The following is a 23,222-nucleotide window of genomic DNA, read 5'->3' as shown; positions in this document are numbered from 1 at the left end:
GACCTTTTTTTGATGGGAGACTCTCTCTGACTTATATGTTTTCGTTCGGGGTCGGTTCTGTGACGATGCGGAGAGGATCGGTCACCTTAACTGCGGTCACCCCCTTCTGTTTTCCTAACCACGACCTGAATCGCCGCACTTTGGTGATCGGACAACACGCTACAGACCAACGTGGCACGCGGCAATTATTATTAGGGAAATGCTACCAGTCATAATGTAGTGAGCAACACATTAGCATCAGAGGATATTTTACTTAAATAATATAGTTAGTTTACATCATCCATCTCCCCAAAAACAATATTCCTTCAGTCATCCGTATAAAATAAATATGTGGATGATTGGCGACAAAATATGTTGTCTGTTCTAGAAGGAATCGTTATCGAAATACCGCAGTTACTAAAAACAAAAAATTCATTACCAATGCAATAAACGTTCGAGACAGGTTAGTTCAGGTTAAATCTGGAACCACATTATTTCCCAGCAGAGTTAAGCACAAATATGAGTACAAAATGATTGAAGAGAAAAACTCAAATTCATTATATATATTTATTTAATGAATTAACAACATGTTATGGCACAGTTAAAAATGCGAAATCCTTCCAGAAAACAGCAAAACATCCTGAAACTTGATGTAGTAAATGAAGGGATGATTCACTAAGAATTCTTTAGCAGGTGTACTCCATTTTATGCGCGACATAGGTTTGGAGGCTGAAATAAAATATCATGTATAATCAAAGATAAAATGAGGACTTGTTGTATTAAAACAAAACAATCAGTTCTTCTATGTTCTTTTATGTCATGTTATTCTATGCCATATAGCCATATACGTGCGCAAATAGGATAAAAGTTAAAAACAAAACGGGTCTCTACACATAACATAAATCGCACTTAAAATGTATCAATTCGTCCAGCTATTAAAACGACATTATCTGTCATAATGGCATACATGAACCAACGATTGGCGATGAAGCTAACCTCAGCTGAAGGTGGCAGATATTCTGGATTGAAATAGACTAAAAATATTAACATAATTTTCATCCTCCACAAACCTCTAAGAACTAGTCCAACTTCTACTAAAGCCCGTAAATGCAGAGACAGCACCAAACTACTTATGCCGCGATGATTTTATCTTTGATCGCAGATAAGTTAAAATAACCTTTATTTTGCATGTTTCTGCGGTTAAATTCCGAGAATTCGTCCTGCTAAAAGGACAATTCCACGGACACTCACGTAAATCTTAAACAGACGATCGGCTATGAAACGCTTTGGAATTCCCGCGTCTGATATTCTATATTCTGTAAATATAGAAAGAAACGCAAAGTGTGAGTGAACGTGGATCGGTACCAGTACCCTTTAACCGGTACTACAGAAGCATCCGGAAGAAACGTGGGAAAAGAGACGCATGCGTAGGTAAAGCGCACACCTATCCCATAAACAATGCGCCCTATAAGTAGCATGACGTCGTTAGGTCTAACGTAATAGAGAAATCCGTGGGCTGCAACGAAACGTTCTGTAGGTGATGAGGACAAAGAAAATGGAACTGTGTGAGTTGAACAAACAATTTGTAAGTAAAATGCGCAGTTAATTAGAACTCCCAAGTACATTCAGGTGACCGGAGAACCACCACCGTAAAATTTTACCAAAATATAGTCTTTATCGCATGCATTATACAGGGTGTTCCCCCGGAAACCGTCATTAGACATTTTAGGAAAACTACGAACAGCAAAGTTAAGAAAATTTAGTGGTGTGGTTAAGATTAAGAGCTTTGTAACGACCTCATCTAAATCATTTTCAATGACGTCATACTTCCGGTTGTACCGGACGTTCAATTTTAATGCAAGTTACTTGATGGTACCAATGTAATCACATTCTGGTATTATAAAAACGAAAATCCGTTAGTAGGATGTGCAGATACGGATTGGGCTAATAAAGAGATTAAGGGAAAGTTACATGCATATGTACGTGCAGGTTTTGTATTTAAATTTCAGGGTGGCACCGATGCTTGAAAAAGAACAAACAAAAATTAGCAACTTTCAACATTAGAAAATTCACAGTGCATGGCACCAATCAAAACCGGTAGCTGAAAATTATTTGCACCAGAAGCCAATCTGAATGGTTTTCAGCAGTGAGTGTTGGTTGGTGTTGGTACCGATATTGTCGATAAGTTGGTACGTGACAAAGTTTCTATCTTCTACTTTTAAAATGCTCTATGGAACTATGTCTTTGCTTGTTGTGGCAGTTTCCCTCCCCTATACTGTAGTTTTAGTCTTTTGATAGAGCTTTGAGGTCTGCTCTGAAACAAGCATAGACGTGGTTTTCGGGACTAATTTGTGCGACTTCACCAGATAGACTTAACGGTTGCGCCACCTGTGTGTGCTTTGCTTAGTTACTACGGCTAACATCCACATTTTTACCTCCTACCATACGCACTAAATTGTTTTGATCGTATTGCGCTTGTGCAGCATAAAATCTTAAGTGTGATATCTCAAATGATCTTCGATGTTTGAGACCAGATATTGAGATATTTAAGCAAAGAAATAATATGTCTCGAGTTTGAGCGACGTATTAAAGGTAGATTTCACTCAGTTCTTGATGCAGATGAAGGGAATATGATTTCATCTATCTGTGTATAATGCATAAAAATCTATATTTATTCAGAAATCTGAAGAAAGCTGAACTTTCTGGAATGGTTTTCCTTCAGCCTGCTGGGAAATTCTGAGTGTATTGTATAATAAGCATGGTTTGTTTGAGGGTACCTAGTGTATTGTTAGTTCGTTGTTAACAAGGACTCTTCACTGAATGCAGTACAAGAAATGATGATTGACCTCTCCGAGAGAAACCTTACCCACAGCTGACGTAACACTGAGTTACATTCACAGAGATCGCTGTGTATGTTGGGTTGCCTAGAGTTTTGTTTACATTCCCGGTTATTTTCTCATACAACTGACTGTGTTTGTGCCACTAATGCTTCACTAATGCTCTCGACAACAACTAACCAGATAGAAATATTAATTGTGAATGTTTCAATCAATTTTTCCAGTAAACAAAATTACTTGATCGCAAATAACGAAACAAAGAAACGGACGGTCGGCTCGAAATATGGATCTCGCTCCGATTATGGGTGATTTTCTCAATACGACAACTAAAACTAAAAAGAAAATTATTCTTTCCTATTCCCAACGATACGGTGTAAACTGTGCTACTTATCGGAAATAAACGTGCCTAGTGCAGTACCTTTTGCTACACTAATCGAAGAAACACTGATCATAAAGTACTTAACATTTTTGCGATAATTCAGTTTCTAAATTTAGAGGGCAAAAGTTAATGATTGAAAGCAGCAAAAACATGAAGAATCCCAAAAAAATTCGCTTACCGTAAGTTACAGCTGCAGCTTCAGTTCCAAACTTGGTTACGTTGATGAAAGCCTTCTGGATCACTGCAGACACCTCCAAAGGTTCACTAGAAATCCCACTAAGATCCGCCCTATGGCTGAACACCGTTTTCAATCCCAACTAAAGAAAAAGTATTTCCAAAAACTAATTTCAAAGATGAGACTTATTTTTACTCTTTCTAAGATGGGCCTCAAGTCATACTTGCTCTCAACAAGAAAAGAAGGCAGAGTTACAGACACGTGTTCGTCCTCCAAGTTTTGGGGTTTAAGAAAGGGATATGTGTCTTTTTCTAGGGCTGCAAGCCCCTCGATTTCGTCGGGAAGGACGATGGTCATTGTAATATTGCTATTATAGTATGGCAGCTCCAAGAATTTGGCTTTAAGCGTTGGAGATTCGTAGTACCCAAATCCGTCTTCTCTATGCATCATATCAACTTCTTTAGTGTTTGTTTTGGTTATATAGAAAGTCCCCTTGTTGACATACGAAAATATTTTCTCCCAAGTGCCTAAATATTTTTTGTACTTTAAATGGACAGAAAACGATTATTTCTTACCCTTGAAATGTAAAGCGTTAACTGGGAACAATTTGATAGAAATATCCATATCATCAGGAGTGACTATGTCCCTGATTTTGTTGTTGGTGCGCTCTTGCACCCATCGGTTAATTTTTTGAGCTGCTTCGACCTCCTTAAAACTCAAATTAACAATGTTAATTATTGAAAAACTCAACAATATACCTCAGCGAAGTCAACATTTTCGATATCGGCGTCGAAATTTTCGATGGCTCGCTTTTTGAAACTGTCCAGAATTTGGAAATCGTTATTCACGAACAATTTATTGGCTGAGGAAAACTGGTAGTCATCGGATTGTTGGTTTAATAAATTAAAGAAATTTCTGCAACAAAAGGAGTTTAGCAAATGGCGTAATCATAAAAAAAAACATACTCAAGGGCTTCTTCAGTCGTTTCCTGGGCGGGCAAATCAAGGGCGGAAGCGAACTCTAGAAGAGTGTCATTTTTAGCACCAGCCGCGATCAAAGCCAAGATTGCTTCGATGGAAAAAGGGCTGAATATGAAGTTTTGGTTGGGCTTATCCTTGAGAATTTCCTGCAATGGAAAGAATTTCCTGATTTATTCAATAAGGCTAAGCATTTTGATTCGTAATTTTTTTTTCTTATCCCGTAATATTCGTAGGAACTGCAACTTTAGTTTTTAAAATGTCACCCGCTGTTTTCGAATTGTTTTTCGAAACCTCTTGTATTGGCGTATACATATACAGGGTGGCCCATTTAAAACTCATCAACATTCAAAAACATAAAAATTGAAATCTTTTCGATTTGATGTTCCGTTTGTCCCCCGTCCCATTTAAAATTATTGAAGGGGTTGTGACCCCCGAAAAAAATTCCATTTAAGATATTTCAGGTGGACTGTTTTGAGTGGGTCATCCTGTATATCTAGTTTTATCGAGGTTAGATACGAAATATTTCCGAGAGAAAATTTCTTTTCTCTATTGTATCCAAAGGAATTAAAATTGTTAAAAACACAAAAATAATATAAAGGTCTTCTGTATTTTTTGAAAGTGAAGTAAATTGTATTACAGAAATTGCAATTTTTTATTAAAAAAGAGGCAGTGCCAATTTGTTGCAAGGTGAAATAGAGCGGACAGCTCGGTTACCTGATTTAAATCTCCGTAACTTTTTCCTTTGGGGCCATTTAAAATGTCATGTTTATAAGGATCGGTCAAATAGCGTGGTTAACTCGAGGGTCTTTATCGTCGGTGTAATGCAATCAATCAGGTGTAACGTACCTGTTAACCGCCATTAGGATAAATCGTCTTTCTAATCAACCCTATTTGTATTTCTCATGAAGAATTGCTTAGTACTCTGTACTAACTTAAACTTTAGCCCAATAACCAAGCAATCAACTGAATCCGGAGTTCAACTAAAGGACGTTATGTAGTAATTAATGTTATAGTCACCACTCCATTTGATAAGATGCGTGTAAATACAGACTCAGGGTGGTAAAGAGGATTCGGTTAAGAACCATTTTCAATAACCGTCGATTACAATAGTTACATAGTAGAACCAACGTGTTTCTTTAACCCTAGAACACTGGACTATTATAAACATACGTTAATACTGGAGTGTCGTAAAATTTACGACTTTTAAGAAAACTACATTTAGAAAAAATTTTATTACAAGAACATAGGCAATATTACTAAAAATGTTTACATAGATTTGTTAGTGATTTTACACATGCAAATTTTCATACTCTGGAACAGGCAATACATATATTATTTCCGCGATGTTCCCCACATATGGCTTCCTTGCACTGGTTACAGTATGTAGTGGTCATACGCCTTTTATTACTGGGGCAGTAGAAACAAATTTTTCGTTTCTTATTTTGATACTCGGTTGTTTCATTTTCCACAGAAATATTTAGAATATCATTAATATCTTGCCGAATATTACTACGCAAAGTTTTGATATTTAGTCTTTCTTTCAGCCATGTTTCCGCGAGACAACGACTTAGTTCAATCATATATTGATATCTACTCAAAGGCTTTTTGTTTAGTTTCACTAAATTTGAGCAATAAATTATGTAGGAATTTATGCATGCAATATTTATCATGTCGTAAAATATGACCATCGGCCATCTTCGAGTTTTGCGACCAGAATTCATATTAGAACACATTTGGTCGAATGTGTCTACTCCACCCTTTGTTTCATTATAATTCATTATAATTGCAGGCTTTCCTATGGATGATATTTCAACACCTTCATGAAGAGTGGATAAAAGTAAAACAATTTTTTTCCTTTTTGGCATATACGATACCATCGTCTTCATTTGATCGTGACAAAACATAGATGTATTAGGATATCTGTCCGTAATATCCAACATTTCTTTGGGAATTTCTGTTTTGTTTTTTCGTAGAGTCCCTATTATCGTAAGTTTATATGGATCTTTCAATAAACAGTCAGCCAAACTTACAGATGTAAACCAATTATCCATGGTAATGTTCCTATTACTACCATGGACAGATTTAGTAAGCTCTTGTACAAAGTACGTAGCCAATGGCAATCCGTTTGTTTTCGTGGATTTTCCTAAATAGGGACTGGCATCTAACATATATTTTGAAGAAGAATCACACACCATGATTATTTTGATGCCATACTTGCACGGTTTACTTGGAATATACATCCTAAACGGACATCGTCCGCGAAATCCAACTAGCTACTCGTCAATAGTTAGGTAAGAAGAAGGTATGTACGAGTTTCTACACTTTGCAATGAAAATATCCCATATCTCACGAATGGGTGCAAATGAATCAGCTTTTTTTCTTTCCAGTCTAGTTTCTTTGTCATCAAATCTAAGACAATTTATTAGGAATGAAAAACGCTCACCGGTCATACAGGCTCTGTAAAATGTTCCTGATATTTTGGTATCAAACATATATTTTGCAAACAAATGATTATCTTTGTTCGCTGCAGACTTTATCAAAATTGCAAGAAGGGCTTTTATCTCAATTTTTGTGGTTTGGGATACATTCGCATTGCTCTTATATTTTTGCGCCTGTCTGGTAATTTCGGCATTTGTATGCAAAAGTGTGGTATCTAATATTTCATTTGAAAAAAAATGTAAGAAATATTCATCAAAAGTTGAACAATTTGTGGCATCTCCTTTAGGACCAGGTAAAAAATGAATAATGTTTCTTGCTTTAGTTTTTCCACGTCTTGCAGGCATTTCCGCTGACCATTTATGACCATTTTTTCCTTTCAAACATTTGATCTTGGGTTTGATTATATAACGAGGTAAAAAAAGATTGTTTTCCGTATTCCTCTCCGAATCAGTACTTTTTGCAGATGGGCAATGTTGAGGTAAATTGAACTGACCTGCTTTAGTTGACAAACCTTGTTCACCAATATCTTTGCTACTAGTTTCTTCTAATAGTTGTTTGGCAGTTGAAGAATTTTCAAATATATTGGCCTGATTGGCGTTGACCCGAGGCTGTGGTGTAAAAAGGTCATCATCTGAACTTTCTGATTCGTATTCTATATTATCATCCCCCCCATCACTTTCGCTGGCTTCCAAAGGATCAAATTCACACCCTTCACCATCCATTATACGCTGAATTTCAGTCTCTATTTCTTTTTGAGTCAGAGGTTTTTGCGCCATGTTCTTTACAAAATATATAAATAATTATTTACAAATTTTAAGGAACCAAAAATGTAGCTTACCACCCAAAAATGTAAACACTAGTCCAATTGTTCAATGTACAATGTCAAAATAATGTTCAAGAAAAGTAACGTATATACTGGATATTCGTGAAATTTACGACGGGCTTCAAAAATATGTGATAAATCGTTAAAAATTATTAGAAATGCACACACCACCAGCTAGATAACTACTATTGGGACAAATAGCTAGCGGCGCATAGCGAAGCAGAACCGGGGAATACCCGAACTTTAAAAAAATTAATGGAGCATCGTAACTTTTACGAATGTCCAGTTTTCTAGGGTTAATAATAATATCTGTTCTCCTGCATCGAGTTCCGTTACACAGGAAAGACACCTGTGTTGAAGTGGGATCGTCCATTATGAAGAATACCACTGTGTCGGAATAACGGCGGAACACACTTTGAGCAAATGGTTTAACCATTAAGTAACAATTAATTCTTGCAAGCAATAAATTGTTATTTTGCCTTTGTGACTGAGTTCAATTTGTCTGAATAAAATAAGGGAAAAAAACGTTTTCGAAATTTTTCTTATCTAATCCCAATAAAATTTGACACGTTTGTGTGAGTAAATAAATGTAGATTCCATTAAAAAAAAGTTAATTAAGGGTGAAATTTAAAAAACTCAAGTTGAACTTCATCGGAAGGTTGTGAGCAGAAAAAAGTTTAAGATAATTAAAAAGTGACGACAAATTAGCCTTTTAAGTTAGACTTGAAACATTTTTTGGTAAAAAAATTATTTCAAAAGTTATTGCCATCGTTCCATAAATATAACGGAGTTTTTACGAGCAGAGAGGTGGTCCACTGGGGAGAGTTCTGACCTTTCTCTCGAGTGGTCGCCGCTCGTGGATGACCTGTTGGTGATCCCGGCTCCAAAGGAAGTGGAAGTATCAGTTTATTTGAACTGCTCTTCAATCTTTGAGAGCCAGTTTTTGGGAACTCGAAGGGACTACAAAGTGGGCAAGCCAATATACGTAATAAGTTACAAACCGACAAACTAGAAATACAAGACAAGAGACTCACTCTCTCCGCTGCCCTACTTCCTCCCAGGAAGAATTGTAGAAGTGTGACGCTGATACAAATATATGCGAAATGAATCGTTAGAAGTTCTGCATGGTTACGGTAAGCACGATCGAGTTATGATGATGTGGATACTAGGTCATCTGGGTTTCTAAGGCACTGAAGCCCACCAGGGAGGCGACGGATTCGACTCTCGTGGGGCGCGGACCTGCTTGAAGGTTACCCCCCGCAGCTGGGTGAAAGCGCAGCTCCAGAACGGAATATGGCAAGAGGTTCCTGACGGTTCTGTCGAAAGAGAGAGCCCAAACTCTTATTTGGTTAAGTAGGCAATCAGCACGACTTGATATAGCAGTTTACATACGGCATGGCCCGTTCTTGATTCACTTGGACATAATGGGGATTTCTGAGAACCCGAAATGCTCGCTGAATCTTGAGGAAGAAGAGGAGGAGACCGAGAGAAACATGTTCTGTTAGATGACAATCTTCAAATAAATGGTTGATTTGCTCGACGTCTGAGATGGTAAAACCATTTAGAGAATATCGTGCATATAGACGGTATTCAATTTTTTGCTGGCAAACGATACGTCGGACGAAAAAGGGTCAAGTGAGCATTTTTCTTCTAAATGAAATTAAACTTCTAAAAATAATTTTTATTTTGATAAAAAGCAGTGGCGCACCATGTTTTTCTTTAAAAATGTGCTGAGAGGTGTCCGTACGCACGTCACTGGTGAAACGAAAAATAGCCATTTTGCATAAATAAATGCGTCTACATTAACTCTCAAAACATGCCAAATTTCACTTACATATCTCAAACGGTTTTGAATATATCAATAAAAGTTAGATTTTTTAAGTAAAGTTTAACACCCAGTATCTTTTTAATGAAGCATTATTGGAATATGGTTTATATAGGGAGTCATATTATTTTTCAATGTACTATTACCCACTGAAATATAATGAATCACTTGTGGGACACCCTGTATATATGTCGTGGTAACATTAGGAATATTCTCCATCATTGATAATGACTACAGATGTCTTCTATCTTCGCTCTTCTTCAGAAGATGTTGGTCATGAACAAGGATGGGCAGCTACAATCAGTGTCCTGTTGCCTTCTGAAGTCTCGTGGCCTTACACGAACTACAGATATCCTTTATCTTCCCCCTTCTTTAGAAGGTGTTGATCACGAACAGGAATGGACAGCTACAATCAGCGTCCAGTTGTCTTCTGAAGTCTCGTGGCCTTACACGAACTACGGATATTTCCGGTATGGCTGATGTTTCTCCCAACTCAAAGTAACTTATGAGCTCTGGTAAATCGATTAAAATCGAAAAAGAAAGCTTTATTTCTTCTCCAGAGATCCTACCGACTGCGCCAGTTATAAAGTTAGTGTAGGTTTTGCTCTTTGGTAAATTTTCGAAATTTATACTACCGGTCTAATAACGAGATTTTTTTATTCACAAAAATAATACAAGATGTCTAGTCGCAAAGAATATCGAATCAGTTCAGTTATATGACCACCCCATAAAGGCTCATTGCCTTAAAGGTATAAACATATACATAACTCTATGACTGAGTGTTATGTTTAGAAGACCATAAATTGTCTTAGGCTAATGTTAGGGATGCCGGAAGAGATTCGAATTTTATGTGGACTTATTGGTTGCAGTCATAACATGGACCGGCGGATTTATTGGTTTGGCTAACCATGATATTTTCGGGGCATAGGGAGGGGCTCGAACGAGCATGGTTTTTTCTGAAGTCAGTTCTTAAGTCTGGGAGAGTCGATTTGTTTAGTGTGTTCAGATCGTAACCTGTTAAATAATAAATTATTTTTTTTATAAATAATTATTTTTTCATTACGATAGCGATCCATCCTTAAAATTGTTCTGGCCTTTTTTAGAGACCCAATTTTAAGGATGGATCGCGATCGTAATGAAAAAAATAATTATTTATAAAAAATAATTTATTATTTAACAGGTTACGATCTGAACACACTAACCAACTCGACTTTTCCAGACTTAAGAACTAACTATATGTTTCGATCCCTTCCTTATACCAAAAAATACAATCATTAAGAAATCTGTCGTTTATGTTATGACTTCAATTAATTAGTACATGTGAGATGTGAGACTCTTCCGGTATCTTGAATGTTAGCCCAAGCCAAATTATGATTTCCCAAACATAACGTTCGCCTATAGATTTATCTGTTTACGTCTATAAAGCAATAAGACTTATGGGGTGGTCATATTACTTTACCACTCGTAAATAGCTATATAATTAGCGTCTAGGAAGATGTGAACGTTGCATAACATATATATATACAGTATCAATCAAAAGTAAAGCAACAAATTAAATTATATCGATATCCTTAAAAGAGGTTAAACGGTTCTCAAAATTTTATTACTAAGTTGAACGAATATTATTAACCAATAATAATAATAAACAAAATTTAAAAAAAAAGTAAGAGTTCTGGTTTAAATTATAAAATATTTCTTACAAAGGTTTCAAAAGTAGAGCAACATATAACTAAATGCATTTATATTTAGATTATATTTAATATTTTGTAGCATAGCGTTTATTTTTTTATCACTTCAGCACATCTACGACTCATAGATTCCAATAATGTCATAAGAGTTGATTCTGGTATGGAATTCCAAACTCGAACAATGACATCAAAGAGCTGGTCACAATTTTGATATTTTTGTGGGTTTTTCTGTCTTACTTTCCGATGAATGATTTCCCAGAGATTCTCGATGGGGTTTAAATCTGGGCTCTGGGCAGGCCATTTCATTACACGAATGCAACGGTCTGCAAAAAATTGTTTTATTACCTTAGCAGTATCCTTAGGGTCGTTGTCGTGTTGAAATTCCCACGACAATGGCAAATTTTCTTCAGCGAATGATACCATTTTGTCTCTTATGATACGTAAATATTGAAATCGGTCCATTATCCCATCAATTTTAATCAGTGGACCCACCCCAGTTCCCGAAAAACATCCCCACACCATCACATTTCCTCCTCAATGTTTTATGGTGCCACGAGTGTATTTGGGATCAAACTTCTTGTCAACAGGACGACATACCCAGCAAATACCATAACTTGAATGCAAGTTAAACTTGCTTTCGTCCGAAAAAAGTACTGTTTTCCATTTTGCCACTGTCCAATTAATATGCTCTTCAGCGAATTTTAGTCGGAGTCGTCTATTTTTCGCAGAAATAAATGGTTTTTTGGCCGGTTTTCTTTCAAATAGTTTGCGTTCTGTTAAACGTCTTCGAACAGTACTAACAGAAACATCATCAAGCTCCAATTTTTTTTTAATATCCATTGCACAACGAAACGGATCTTCCCAGGACGCACTTTCAATTTTTTGGTCCATTCTTTGGCTGGTTTATTCACAACAGTTCCTCGACTTGAAAAATGTTTGATTGTACGAGAGACAATGCTTCGATTCAGTTGCAATTGGTTTGCAATAGTTATTTGTTTCATTCCCGACTGCCACTTAGAAATAATCAAATTTCGGATATCTACTGAAAAACTGCGACCAGAAGGCATTATGTACCGCTAAATTAAATAAAAATAACCGAGATACAGATTCAGAAATTCACTTGTCACTAATAGAGAGTGAAAATACGATTTTGATGCTTTACTTTTGGAATGTCTTCAAAGGAATGTAGAAAATTATCGAGCAGATAAGGAAAATCAACTGAGTTTTTGTACATTATTTAGTATATTTACAAGTCCAGAATCAAAATATATGTATATCATTCCTAAGAAGACTGTCCATTTTCTAGAGACCTATAATTTTTATTTGTTGCTTTACTTATGACTGATACTGTATATATACAGGGTGTCCTCGAATTACGTGGCCAAAATAATACCGCAGATTGTTTGAGTGAAAATAAGTCGATTTAACTAAACTTCCCTCAGTCCAAAAGTTGATAATTATGGAGCTACAGGGTATTAAAGTTGAAAAAAAAATCACATTTTCTTTAATATCTTTCGATTTCTTTGAGTTAATTTCACGAAATTTCATATTTGAGGGTGTTTTAGGATACGAAATTCAAATTTATTAACGATTTAGTTGTTTCTTCTAGGGGACGCCACAAACGACCATTAGGACACATTTAAATCTCTGTAACTTTTTCGTGCCACGGTGTATATCATTTTGGTATTTAAAAACCTTTTTCCCTACCTTTTATACTTAGAAAAGGTATACTTTATTGACGTCGCTAGAAGCAACGGTTTTGGAGAAAAATGCATCTAAGCCTGATGATGCATGCAAATTACCTTAAAATTATTTTCCGTTAAAAAAAATTAAGTTTTTCAAAAATAATTATTAGTAAAGGTATAACAATAAGTTTTCAAAATCAGATATTATTAAATAGAAAACAAAAATAATACTTAACAAAGAAACAACAACAAACGAGAATAACACTTACTAATTAATTAAATTAACTTATGTAAATTGTTGGTTTAATTTTTTTTCATTTAATCTGCTATCATAACAAATATTCAAAGTGTTTACCATTTTCCTGTATGCATAAGTTCATCCTTTTTAAGAAATTACATTGTACTCTAAACAATATTTCAGGGGTATTCTTCAATAATTCCACTTCATGAATTATTCTTGCCTTCAATTCTTGTCGCGTATGAATTGGAGATGCATAAACTTTTGATTTCAAGGCACCCCATAAAAAAAATCACAGGGTGTCAAGTCTGGTGATCGAGCCGGCCAATTCACAGGTGCATCACCTCCTCTTCCAATCCAACGTTGTGGGTATTCCTCATTTAAATGTTGCCTTACATTTAAAGTAAAATGAGGAGGTGCGCCATCATGCATAAACCAAAGATCACGACGAAGGAGTAAAGGCAAATCTTCTAATAAGATAGGTAGAGTTTGTACGAAAAAGTTCAAGTAGTTATCACCATTCAGCGTATCTTGCATTACAAAGGGACCAACAATAAAATTATCTACTATTCCAGCCCAGATATTTACTTTAAATCGATGCTGATAATGAGTCACTGTTGTCTCGTGAGGATTTTCATAGGCATAAACATGTTCATTATGCATATTAAAAATACCGTATCTAGTAGAAACAGCTTCATCTGCGAACAAAATTTTCTTACTAAAATTTGGATTTTCGATTCTTTTGTGGATTATAAACCGACAAAAATTTAAACGTTGAGCAGAATCCACGGGCAATTGTAGGTTTTGAACTTTTTGAATATGATAGGGGTGCAACAATTGTTCTTGAAAAACTTTATGAACTAGTGATTTCGAAACTCCCAATTGCAGTCCTACACCTCGTGTACTGGCCTTTGGATTTCTTTGAACAGCATCTAAAACCTCTTCTTCCATTTCTACTGTACTTATTGTTCGTCCGCGTCCAGAATCTGCATGCCCAGGTTCAAACTTGCCATTTTCGCGGAGACGCCTTTCAATATTAACAAAAGTTTTCCGATTTGGAATTCTACGGAAAGGATATTTTTCCTTGTAAACTCGTACACTTTTTTGACTATTACAACGGAAAAGTCCATAAACTAACAGCATATCCACCATTTCAGAATAAGTGAATTTATTGGTCATACTTATGGATATTTACAGGAACAAGAAGCGAAACTGACAAGAAAAACTGAGGGCTAAATAAAAAAACTGACATTTGAGAAACAAATTCAAGTGTTGAAATGTCAATTAAAAACATAGCCAACTGAGTTATTTACTTAAAAGCGCCAACGCAAATATGCAGCGCATTAGAATTATGCGTTTTTCTCCAAAACCGTTGCTTCTAGCGACGTCAATAAAGTATACCTTTTCTAAGTATAAAAGGTAGGAAAAAAGATTTTTCAATGCCAAAATAATATACACCGTGGCACGAAAAAGTTACAGAGATTTAAATGTGTCCTAATGGTCGCTTGTGGCGCCCCCTAGAAGAAACAACTAAATCGTTAATAAATTTGAATTTCGTATCCTAAAACACCTTCAAATATGAAATTTCGTGAAATTAACTCAAATAAATCGAAAGATATTTAAGAAAATGTGATTTTTTTTTTCAACTTTAACACCCTGTAGCTCCATAATTATCAACTTTTGGACTGAGGGAAGTTTAGTTAAATCGACTTATTTTCACTCAAACAATCTGCGGTATTATTTTGGCTACGTAATTCGAGGACACCCTGTATATCCTGAATTTCCTGTACCGAGGGATGAGCGGAGTATGGATCTTTAATTGAATATACAGGGTGGCCCATTGAAAACGAAACAGAGGCATTTGCGGGTACTTAGAAATGTATATTTGAAAAATGCTCGGACACGTAAACTTTATATTCGAGGGGGACACATTATAAACGTATACTCGCTCCTTTCACTTCAACACCCTAGCCGGGGTGAGTTAAACTCTTAAAATCTTAAATGGAAAGTATGGTGGAGTAGCACCTTGTTTGAAAGGTCTTTCGATTCTCGTTATAATGATACCCAAATTAACTAACTTTTATTCAGTAGTTTTCGAGAAATTTGGAAAAATGTGATTAAATTGCCAACAAGTGGAATGCTCTGTTAAAATCGTAAATTAGGAAAATTAATAGTAAAACATTAACAAAAATTCTTTTAATTGATAAGATACTCGAACTGTTCACCATTAGCTTCCATACAGTAATACAAGTTCTGTTCAAAACGAGTCCTAACATTTTGAAGCATCTGTGGAGTTATCAGACGGCATTCATTAACAATTCGTCGTCGCAATTCTACCAGAGACTCCGGTTCTGTTGCGTAGATCTTGCTTTTCAAATGGCCCCATAAGAAGAAGTCTAACGGAGTCAAGTCTGGAAATCTAGCCGGCCACTCTATAGGACCTCTTCGCCCAATCCATTTTTTTTTATTATTCGAAAGCAATAACAATTGGTGAAATAGTACAACTAAACTTAATCTGGTCAGTTTACAATTAATAGTCACTACTGATTATTTTCCTAATTTACGATTTTAACAGAGCATTCCACTTGTTGGCAATTTAATCACATTTTTCCAAATTTCTCGAAAACTACTGAATAAAAGTTAGTTAATTTGGGTATCATTATAACGAGAATCGAAAGACCTTTCAAACAAGGTGCTACTCGACCATACTTTCCATTTAAGATTTTAAGGGTTCAACTCACCCCCGCTAGGGTGTTGAAGTGAAAGGAGCGAGTATACGTTAATAATGTGTCCCCCTCGAATATAAAGTTTACGTGTCCGAGCATTTTTCAAATATACATTTCCAAGTACCCGCAAATGCCTCTGTTTCGTTTTCAATGGGCCACCCTGTATAGTTGCTAGAGAGTCCGTACAGACGGCAAATACTTTCTTGGTTCCTTCCATTGACTTGAGGGCCCCGTAAATAGTATGCAATTTTCCAGTATGTATGCTACAATGACTGGGGAGAAGGAAGCTGAGCCGCGCTCTTTTTGCTTCAGTGGCCGCTCAGTCCACTCCCTCGTCAGTCCTCGAAGCATCTGTATACAGTTAGGTGCAGAACTGAGTCAATACTTAGAAAATTCGTATTAATGGTGGCATAAACAAAATATCTAACAAGTATTCAAAGGACGGCTTTTGTTTTCAAAAAGTACATTAACATTAACATTAACATTAACATTAAAACCACACAAAACATTTGCCGAAAATAAATGGGGTACATCAAATAATCCTAAATAACATTGGTTCAGTTTTGCTCCACTAATGTTAACATTGAACACTTTGGTCGACATTGACACTAATATTTGGTCCAGAGACCTTTAGCTTTTTTAACAGCTAGTAGACGTCTTGGCATGCTTTTTGTTGGTGTTTCACAGAAATCAGGTGGAATTTGGTCTCATACTTCTTCTATTTTCTCCCATAAAACTTTAAGTGAAGATGGTGGCGAATCGTAGTCGTTGACCAGATGATATTTCACGTAAGCCCATAGATTCTCAATGGGATTTAGGTCGGGACTTTGTGCCGGCCACTGCAAAACCTAAAATTTTTGGGTACCCAACCATTCCTTCACAGATTTTGCGGTATGCTTGGGGTCGTCGTCTTGTTGGAAAATTACTTTGCTAGTGGGATAAGGCATATTATTAACAGTATCTATTAGGTGATCATTTAAAATGGCTTTATAGATGTGCTGGTTCATTATCCCATCTATTTTCTTCAATGGTCCAACCCCATATTCCGACATACAGCCCCAAGCTTTAATATTTCCTCCCCCATGTTTCACCGTCAGAATGAAATCTTTTAGTTTCATGGATTCTCCCTCTCGTTTCCAGCTCCAATGTCGACCATCTATTGCATATCTGTTAACTTTAGTTTCATCAGACTAAATAATCTTCATCCAATCCTTCTCGGTCCATGTCTCATATCTTTTTACAAAATCTAGTCGTGCCCTAATATTCTTCTTAGAAAGTAGGGGTTTCTTCTTCTTCTCCACAGCAACAAATTTGGACTGATGTAAAGCTCATTGGACTGCCCATTTGCTCACCGATTTCCCAGTATCCCCTCGTAGCAACACGGCTGCTTTGGAGGCCGAAGAGGCTTCACCACTGCCCAAATATCTAATTATTCTTCTAGTATCTTGCGCAGACATATTTTTTGGTTGACCACCTTTATTTATTTTTAAGGAAATTTTGTACTTATTTTTTACCCTTTGTACTGTGGATTGACTTATATTTAATTGAAATGCGATTTCCCGTGTGGATCTTCCATCAATCAGTGATTTTTCAATAAATTTTCTTTGAAACTTCGAAATCGGCTTCATTGTTTAAAGATTTTGAATTATGATGTTTATTAACGGAGGATATGCGATGCCAAGACGTCTACTAGCTGTTAAAAAAGCTAAAGGTCTCTGGACCAAATATTAGTGTCAATGTCGACCAAAGTGTTCAATGTTAACATTAGTGGAGCAAAACTGAACCAATGTTATTTAGGATTATTTGATGTACCCCATTTATTTTCGGCAAATGTTTTGTATGGTTTTAATGTTAATGTTAATGTACTTTTTCAAATTAAAAGCCTTCCTTTGAATACTTGTTAGATATTTTGTTTATGCCACCATTAATACGAATTTTCTAAGTATTGACTCAGTTCTGCACCTAACTGTAGATGATAGTGTCCGGTTTAACTGTGTCTATTTCCCGCCAGAAAGATTGTATCATTAGAGAGGGAACTACTTCCCGCTTATTGAATTTATGAAGGGAGAGGTGAAAAGCTGGTAGGTTTTCGGTCCAAGGTGGTGTCGTTAATATATACCTCTGGTTTACTGGTAAGAAGTTGATGTCTTTTAGTATGTTATCCAGTATATGAGAAATAGATCATTAGAGTTTACGGGAAGGTTCTGTCCGATTCATTGTGCTCGCATCAAAGAGTTGTGAAACAGGGTTTCTCGAGTGTGAAGATTTTTGAGCATAGTATGATAGAAGTAGTTGTTACGTTCTAAGCGTAAGAGGGAGTTCATGTGCCTCAAAGTAGAGCGAATCTACAGGGCTAGATCTTAGAGCACCTATAGAAATTCTAATGGCAGTATTTTGAACTGAATTCAGCAATTTAAGAACGGTGTTACTCGCAGATGAATGTACTGTGCTGCCATGATCTATTTTGGATCGAATAAGTGCGCGATAGACTCTGAATAACATTTCTTCATTGGATCCCCATTGTTGATATGATAGTGTTTTGAGTATGTTCGTGCGTTTCAGGCAATTAGCTTTGGTCTGTTGGACATGTCTCTTCCAGGTCATTTTACCGTCAAGAGTAAGTCCGAGAAAGGTGTGATTCATTACGACTTCTAGTAGAGTGGCGTGCGTGAAGATTGAAGGCGTGTGTTTTTTCTTTTTCCTACTAAAAAGCATAACTTTTTTCTAGTTTTAGTTTTCTGAGTTGAGAAATTAAAGCTGAAGAAGTTGAAGTTTTAACTTGTTGTAAGTTTAGTATGTGCAGGATTTGCATTTTTACTTCTGCTTTCGTATTGTTTTGATGTACCCGAGCCGTTTGAAATAAAGGATTAATTTTTATTTTATATTCGGTGGTGAACATAAGTATGGAAACATTTCCTTAATCCAAAATATTTACTAACACACTGTGTATGAACGATAAAATAAAGTTGTAGTGTATCCTCAAATGCCTTAAGAATTTTGTTTATAAATTTTGGGACCCTTATCTACTTTCGCCTCAATTGAATTTTTCGAATAAGTCGTTTGGCCCTTTTCATAAGTATGGAAACATTTTATCATTCGGCTTTAGAGTGTAGTATCGAAGTTAGTAAGCAGTTATTTGGCATCTTTCGACAAAATTTACAGTAACGTTCATTAATTAAAATACCCCTGTGCAAATATTTCAGTTCTGATTTGAAGAAAAAAATTATATTGCTGTACCGAAGAGGAATAAAAGAAATCGACATAGCAAAGTCACTTGACATGCACCGAGGAACAGTTAGCAAAATTGCCAATACATTTTTAAGAAGAGGTACTAGGGATCCGGCTTTGAAAATAGGAAGACTACGAAAAACAAATAGGAGACTGGATAAAATCGTCATTCGAAAGACAAGAAGTGATCCCACGAAAACTGCCGTTGATACAAACAAGGAACTAAAAGAAGAATATCAGGATGCAGTGGTGTCAGACATGACTATTAGACGTCGTCTTTTGTCAGAAAACCTTCATGGCAGGCATGCGGTTAAAAAACCTCTTCTTACAAAGCGGCACAGAGAAGCCAGATTAAAATTTGCTAAAGAACGTAAGGACTGGACAACAAATCAATGGTCTACGATTGTCTGTAGTGACGAAAGCAAATTTGACCTGTTTGGCATGGATTCTACTGGCTACGTACGAAGACCTGTTGGTCAAAGATATGACCCCAAGTACCTAGTGCCCACTGTTAAGCATGGAGGTGGCAACGTGATGGTGTGGGGCTGTTTTCGACGATCTGGCACGGGTCCTTTGACAAAGATTGATGGCAGAATGGATGCTCAATTATATGTTCAAATATTGGAAACCAATTTGATACCATATGAATATAATCAACTGCCATTGATGTGGATTTTCCAACAAAACAACGGTCCAAAGCACACATCTCGTTTGGCGAAGAATTGTTTTTCCGAACAAAAAATCCGCATGATGAGTTGGCCTTCACGATCACCTGATTTGAACTCAATAGAGAACTTTTGGAACTATTTGGATAAACAAATTAGGAAAAGGAATATTAAGAACAGGGCCGATTTGTGGAATACATTGGAAGAAGAATGGGGACTAATTCCACCTGACTTTTGCGCAAGGCTCCTCGACTCAATCGGCAGAAGATGTCAAGCAGTGATTGACGCAAGAGGCTATCCTACAAAATATTAAATATAACGTTAAGAACTTATTATTTTTTCCAAGCTTTAATATTTTTTATGTTATTACGAAAATGTTTCCATACTTTCGTTCGAATCACATTTGGTCAATTAAAAAAAAACAACTTACCAACAAATTACATAAACTCGTTTTAGTGTTAATAATGTGTGCTATTACATGCGCTATTGGCATAGTGACCATATGATAAAAAAATGTTTACATTATGAGAAATGAAATAGAAATTATAAATGTTTCCATACTTATGTTCACCACTGTATGACTTTTATGTATTTAACTAAATAGATAGAGTATAAGTGAGATGCCGCATGTCAAAATATTCAACATTCGTGTACTAAGCATTGCGTTTTTCCCGTTGGTGTCCCACCTCGTAGCGACTAACGAAGTGTTAGCAATTACGGTAGCCCTCGGTTGTGTCAAAATTTCAGGCGACTTTAACGTAGACAACATGAACTTCCAATGGGGTACTGAAGGCATATTTGACCTTAGTCTCACTCTAACTCTACCAGATGGATTCAGAAACTTATGCTTCAGCCCTCTGTTCAGTAACGGGGAATTTGCAGTATCCACGAAAACACTGCACGATTCCTCACTGACCGAGGATCGTTACCGTGAATTTTACTCTTCGAGCAACGAAAGAGGTACTTTCGAGAAGAGGTTTCTTTCGATCGCTTCTAGATCTTTCAACAGTTCAGTTTTTGTGACGATTAAATGCAGGTTTGTCAAGTATAATTTAACTATTGAAGTGGAATTTTTGCATGATGTGAGTAATTGCAACGTTAATTCTAGGTCTTGATACCCGTACCACAAGTCGGGTTGTCATCAACGGAGAGGTTCAGTTTTTCGACTTGATAAACCAAAATGCGATCGGGTGTTGGAATTATAAAACGTCTTGTTCAGAATCAAATATCGCAGTACTAGAAGAGAAAAATGCAGAATTAATTTTTCCGGCGGACGTTGTGGCCTGATAGTACCTTGTTCGGCTTTCTGAACTTTCCTAAATTTGTAAAGTTATAAGTGGACAGAAACAAGTATTTATGGGTCATTTCGGACCGCATGCCCAAATTCCTATTGTCGTCATTGGACGGACTATTCAGGGCCGAACTTCAGGATTTTTTTCCTCCACGTGGAGGATTTAGTCAGGGGCACGGTATGCGAGACTTCTACACAATTTGAGGACGACTTTGAAGATTTATATTTGAGCTCGTATTGGGACGGCAGCTCTCTTACGAAAGAAATTTATTATCCTGCTAGGAAGTTTGGAAGTGGCGACTTACTAGAGAATACCGAGTTTATTAAGGCTCAAATTGTGGTTTTCTTATGATAATATGCCATTCTAGAACGTTCTCTCCTAAACCTCTTAATAAACAAAACGTCATTCAAAGATTGTTATTAGCAATTAATGCGCGCTAGCCCCAATGAAGTGCGCCCCACCCCTCCCCCAATCTATGCCAACTAATGTTGATGTCATCGTGAAACATTGAGCAACGCTGTCCCTCTCAATTGCGTCACTGGTAATAAAAGATATCATGAGAAGAAATGACTTACATTATACAATCGGGCCGTAAATTGCCAATTTCCAGTGGCAAACGCCTTCAGCGTCTCCATTTCGTTGCAGTGACTCAACATCATAAAAGTGGTCAAAATTAGGTATATTTGCGTCAGTTGCATTCTGGACGATTCTGAAACGGAAATAAGGAAGTGTACGCCTGGAAAAAATTATATTGGGAAACTTAGTTGCTTTACACGAGGAAGCTTTTATACAGGGTGTCCGGTTTACGAGCTCGACCATGGGGGGAATCTTGGTTAATTGAAAAGATACAAAGTCGGTGAGATTAGGGCAAAGTTGCGCATTTTCGAGCTGTGTAGGATGCCGTTCGAAGAATTATAAAATTTCGATTACTTCCGGAAAAATACGAAATATCCAAAAATGGTTTTTATTTTCTTCTCGACTCATTTGAAGGGACAATTGAAAATGGCTGGCACATTTTCGTAGTCACTTTTTCTCCTCGACGACACGACCGTGTGAAATTGGAAATCCGACGTTTCGATTTTCCGGAACCATCATCAACTTTATTTTTTCTTACGGATGCCATCTCGGATTCTTCCATTTCTGGCTTCAGCTTTTTTTTCGATTACGACGATATATCACATGTTGAGACCCGGTCTTGCCGTTTAATTGAAATATCAAAAATACTGTTTTTGCAAAGAGTGCTTTGGAAATGACGTACAGACATTTGTTTCGACGGAACATGAAAACAATGAAAAAATTTAGCCACAATGTTTTTTATTTATTTCCTCGAAAACGGTGCGTCCTACGAAAAAAAGTCAAGAGATCTTTTTTCTTCCAAATCGAACACGTAATTGAAAAAGGAACAAAACATAGGAAAAGAGCAGTGGCGTACCACACATTTCTTTAAAAATATCCAGCAATTATCCCGCCCTCACGCCACTGGTTAGACGACAGCCACTGTTTTTAGCGTAAAATACGCACCGTTGCTAACTCGCAAATCCTGCAAATACGTCATTAAAATGTCTCAAGTAATTTCGGAAATATTTAAAAAATTGTTATTTTTTAAAGAAATTTTCACACTTTGTATTTCCGCAACGAAGCATTTTTGGGAAATAATTTATGTAACAAAATTACCTTTATTTTAGCTATAGAATACACTCCCGAAGTTATGTACCGTACTTAGCTTAGGAAACACCTCGTATACTAGACAATAGTCGGACTGGAATTACGCTGAGGCATGTGCAAAAACGCAATACGCAATTGAGTTTGCGTATTGTAAATTTCAACACTGTAATGAGCAAATTAGACGATGAAGCCTACAGAGCCGGCTCTAATAATGCAAAGCAATCAAGTACCTAACTGTAAATTGTTGTGTGTTTATGTGTGGCCTGTGTATAAATTTCGGCACGAAAGATTTAGAACAAATTATTTTTGAGGACTTATCTTCGTAAACAGACAACGAACTATGAATATAACCACTCAAAGCAGAAACAACTTAAGTCTTCAAACCTGTAAAAGTACTTTGGGACTTGACGGACAGTGATTTAGTTAAGGCGAAGGTCAAGAATATCTTTTGCCGCAGTGGCTAATACAGAATCGTATAGAACCCGGATTCCCACAGCACACGAAACCTTCACTATATGATTGTTAAAAATATTTGAAAAATAAACAAGTCAGAATTGAGGCAGGAGAATGTAATCGAACCTACGAAAGTACGTTTTAA

At 36.5% G+C, this 23,222-nt stretch overlaps 1 protein-coding gene across 1 annotated transcript; it reads right to left on the bottom strand.

Annotated features, from left to right (window-relative positions):
- Positions 1-548: 548 nt before the first annotated feature.
- LOC136348090 (serine protease inhibitor 42Dd-like) lies at positions 549-22,770 on the bottom strand. Its single transcript, XM_066298662.1, has 8 exons — positions 22,634-22,770; positions 21,535-21,668; positions 4,336-4,496; positions 4,129-4,285; positions 3,946-4,078; positions 3,566-3,897; positions 3,374-3,512; positions 549-708 (listed from the first exon to the last, which is right to left on the bottom strand). The coding sequence occupies exons 2-8, from the start codon at positions 21,655-21,657 to the stop codon at positions 581-583; spliced, it is 1,173 nt and encodes a 390-aa protein (XP_066154759.1). The 5' UTR covers positions 21,658-21,668; positions 22,634-22,770; the 3' UTR covers positions 549-580.
- Positions 22,771-23,222: the final 452 nt, after the last annotated feature.

This window comes from Euwallacea fornicatus, chromosome 31 (genome assembly GCF_040115645.1).
Source record: "Euwallacea fornicatus isolate EFF26 chromosome 31, ASM4011564v1, whole genome shotgun sequence".
Classification (NCBI taxonomy): Eukaryota; Metazoa; Arthropoda; class Insecta; order Coleoptera; family Curculionidae; genus Euwallacea; species Euwallacea fornicatus.
This window is presented reverse-complemented; position numbering and strand designations above follow the sequence as displayed.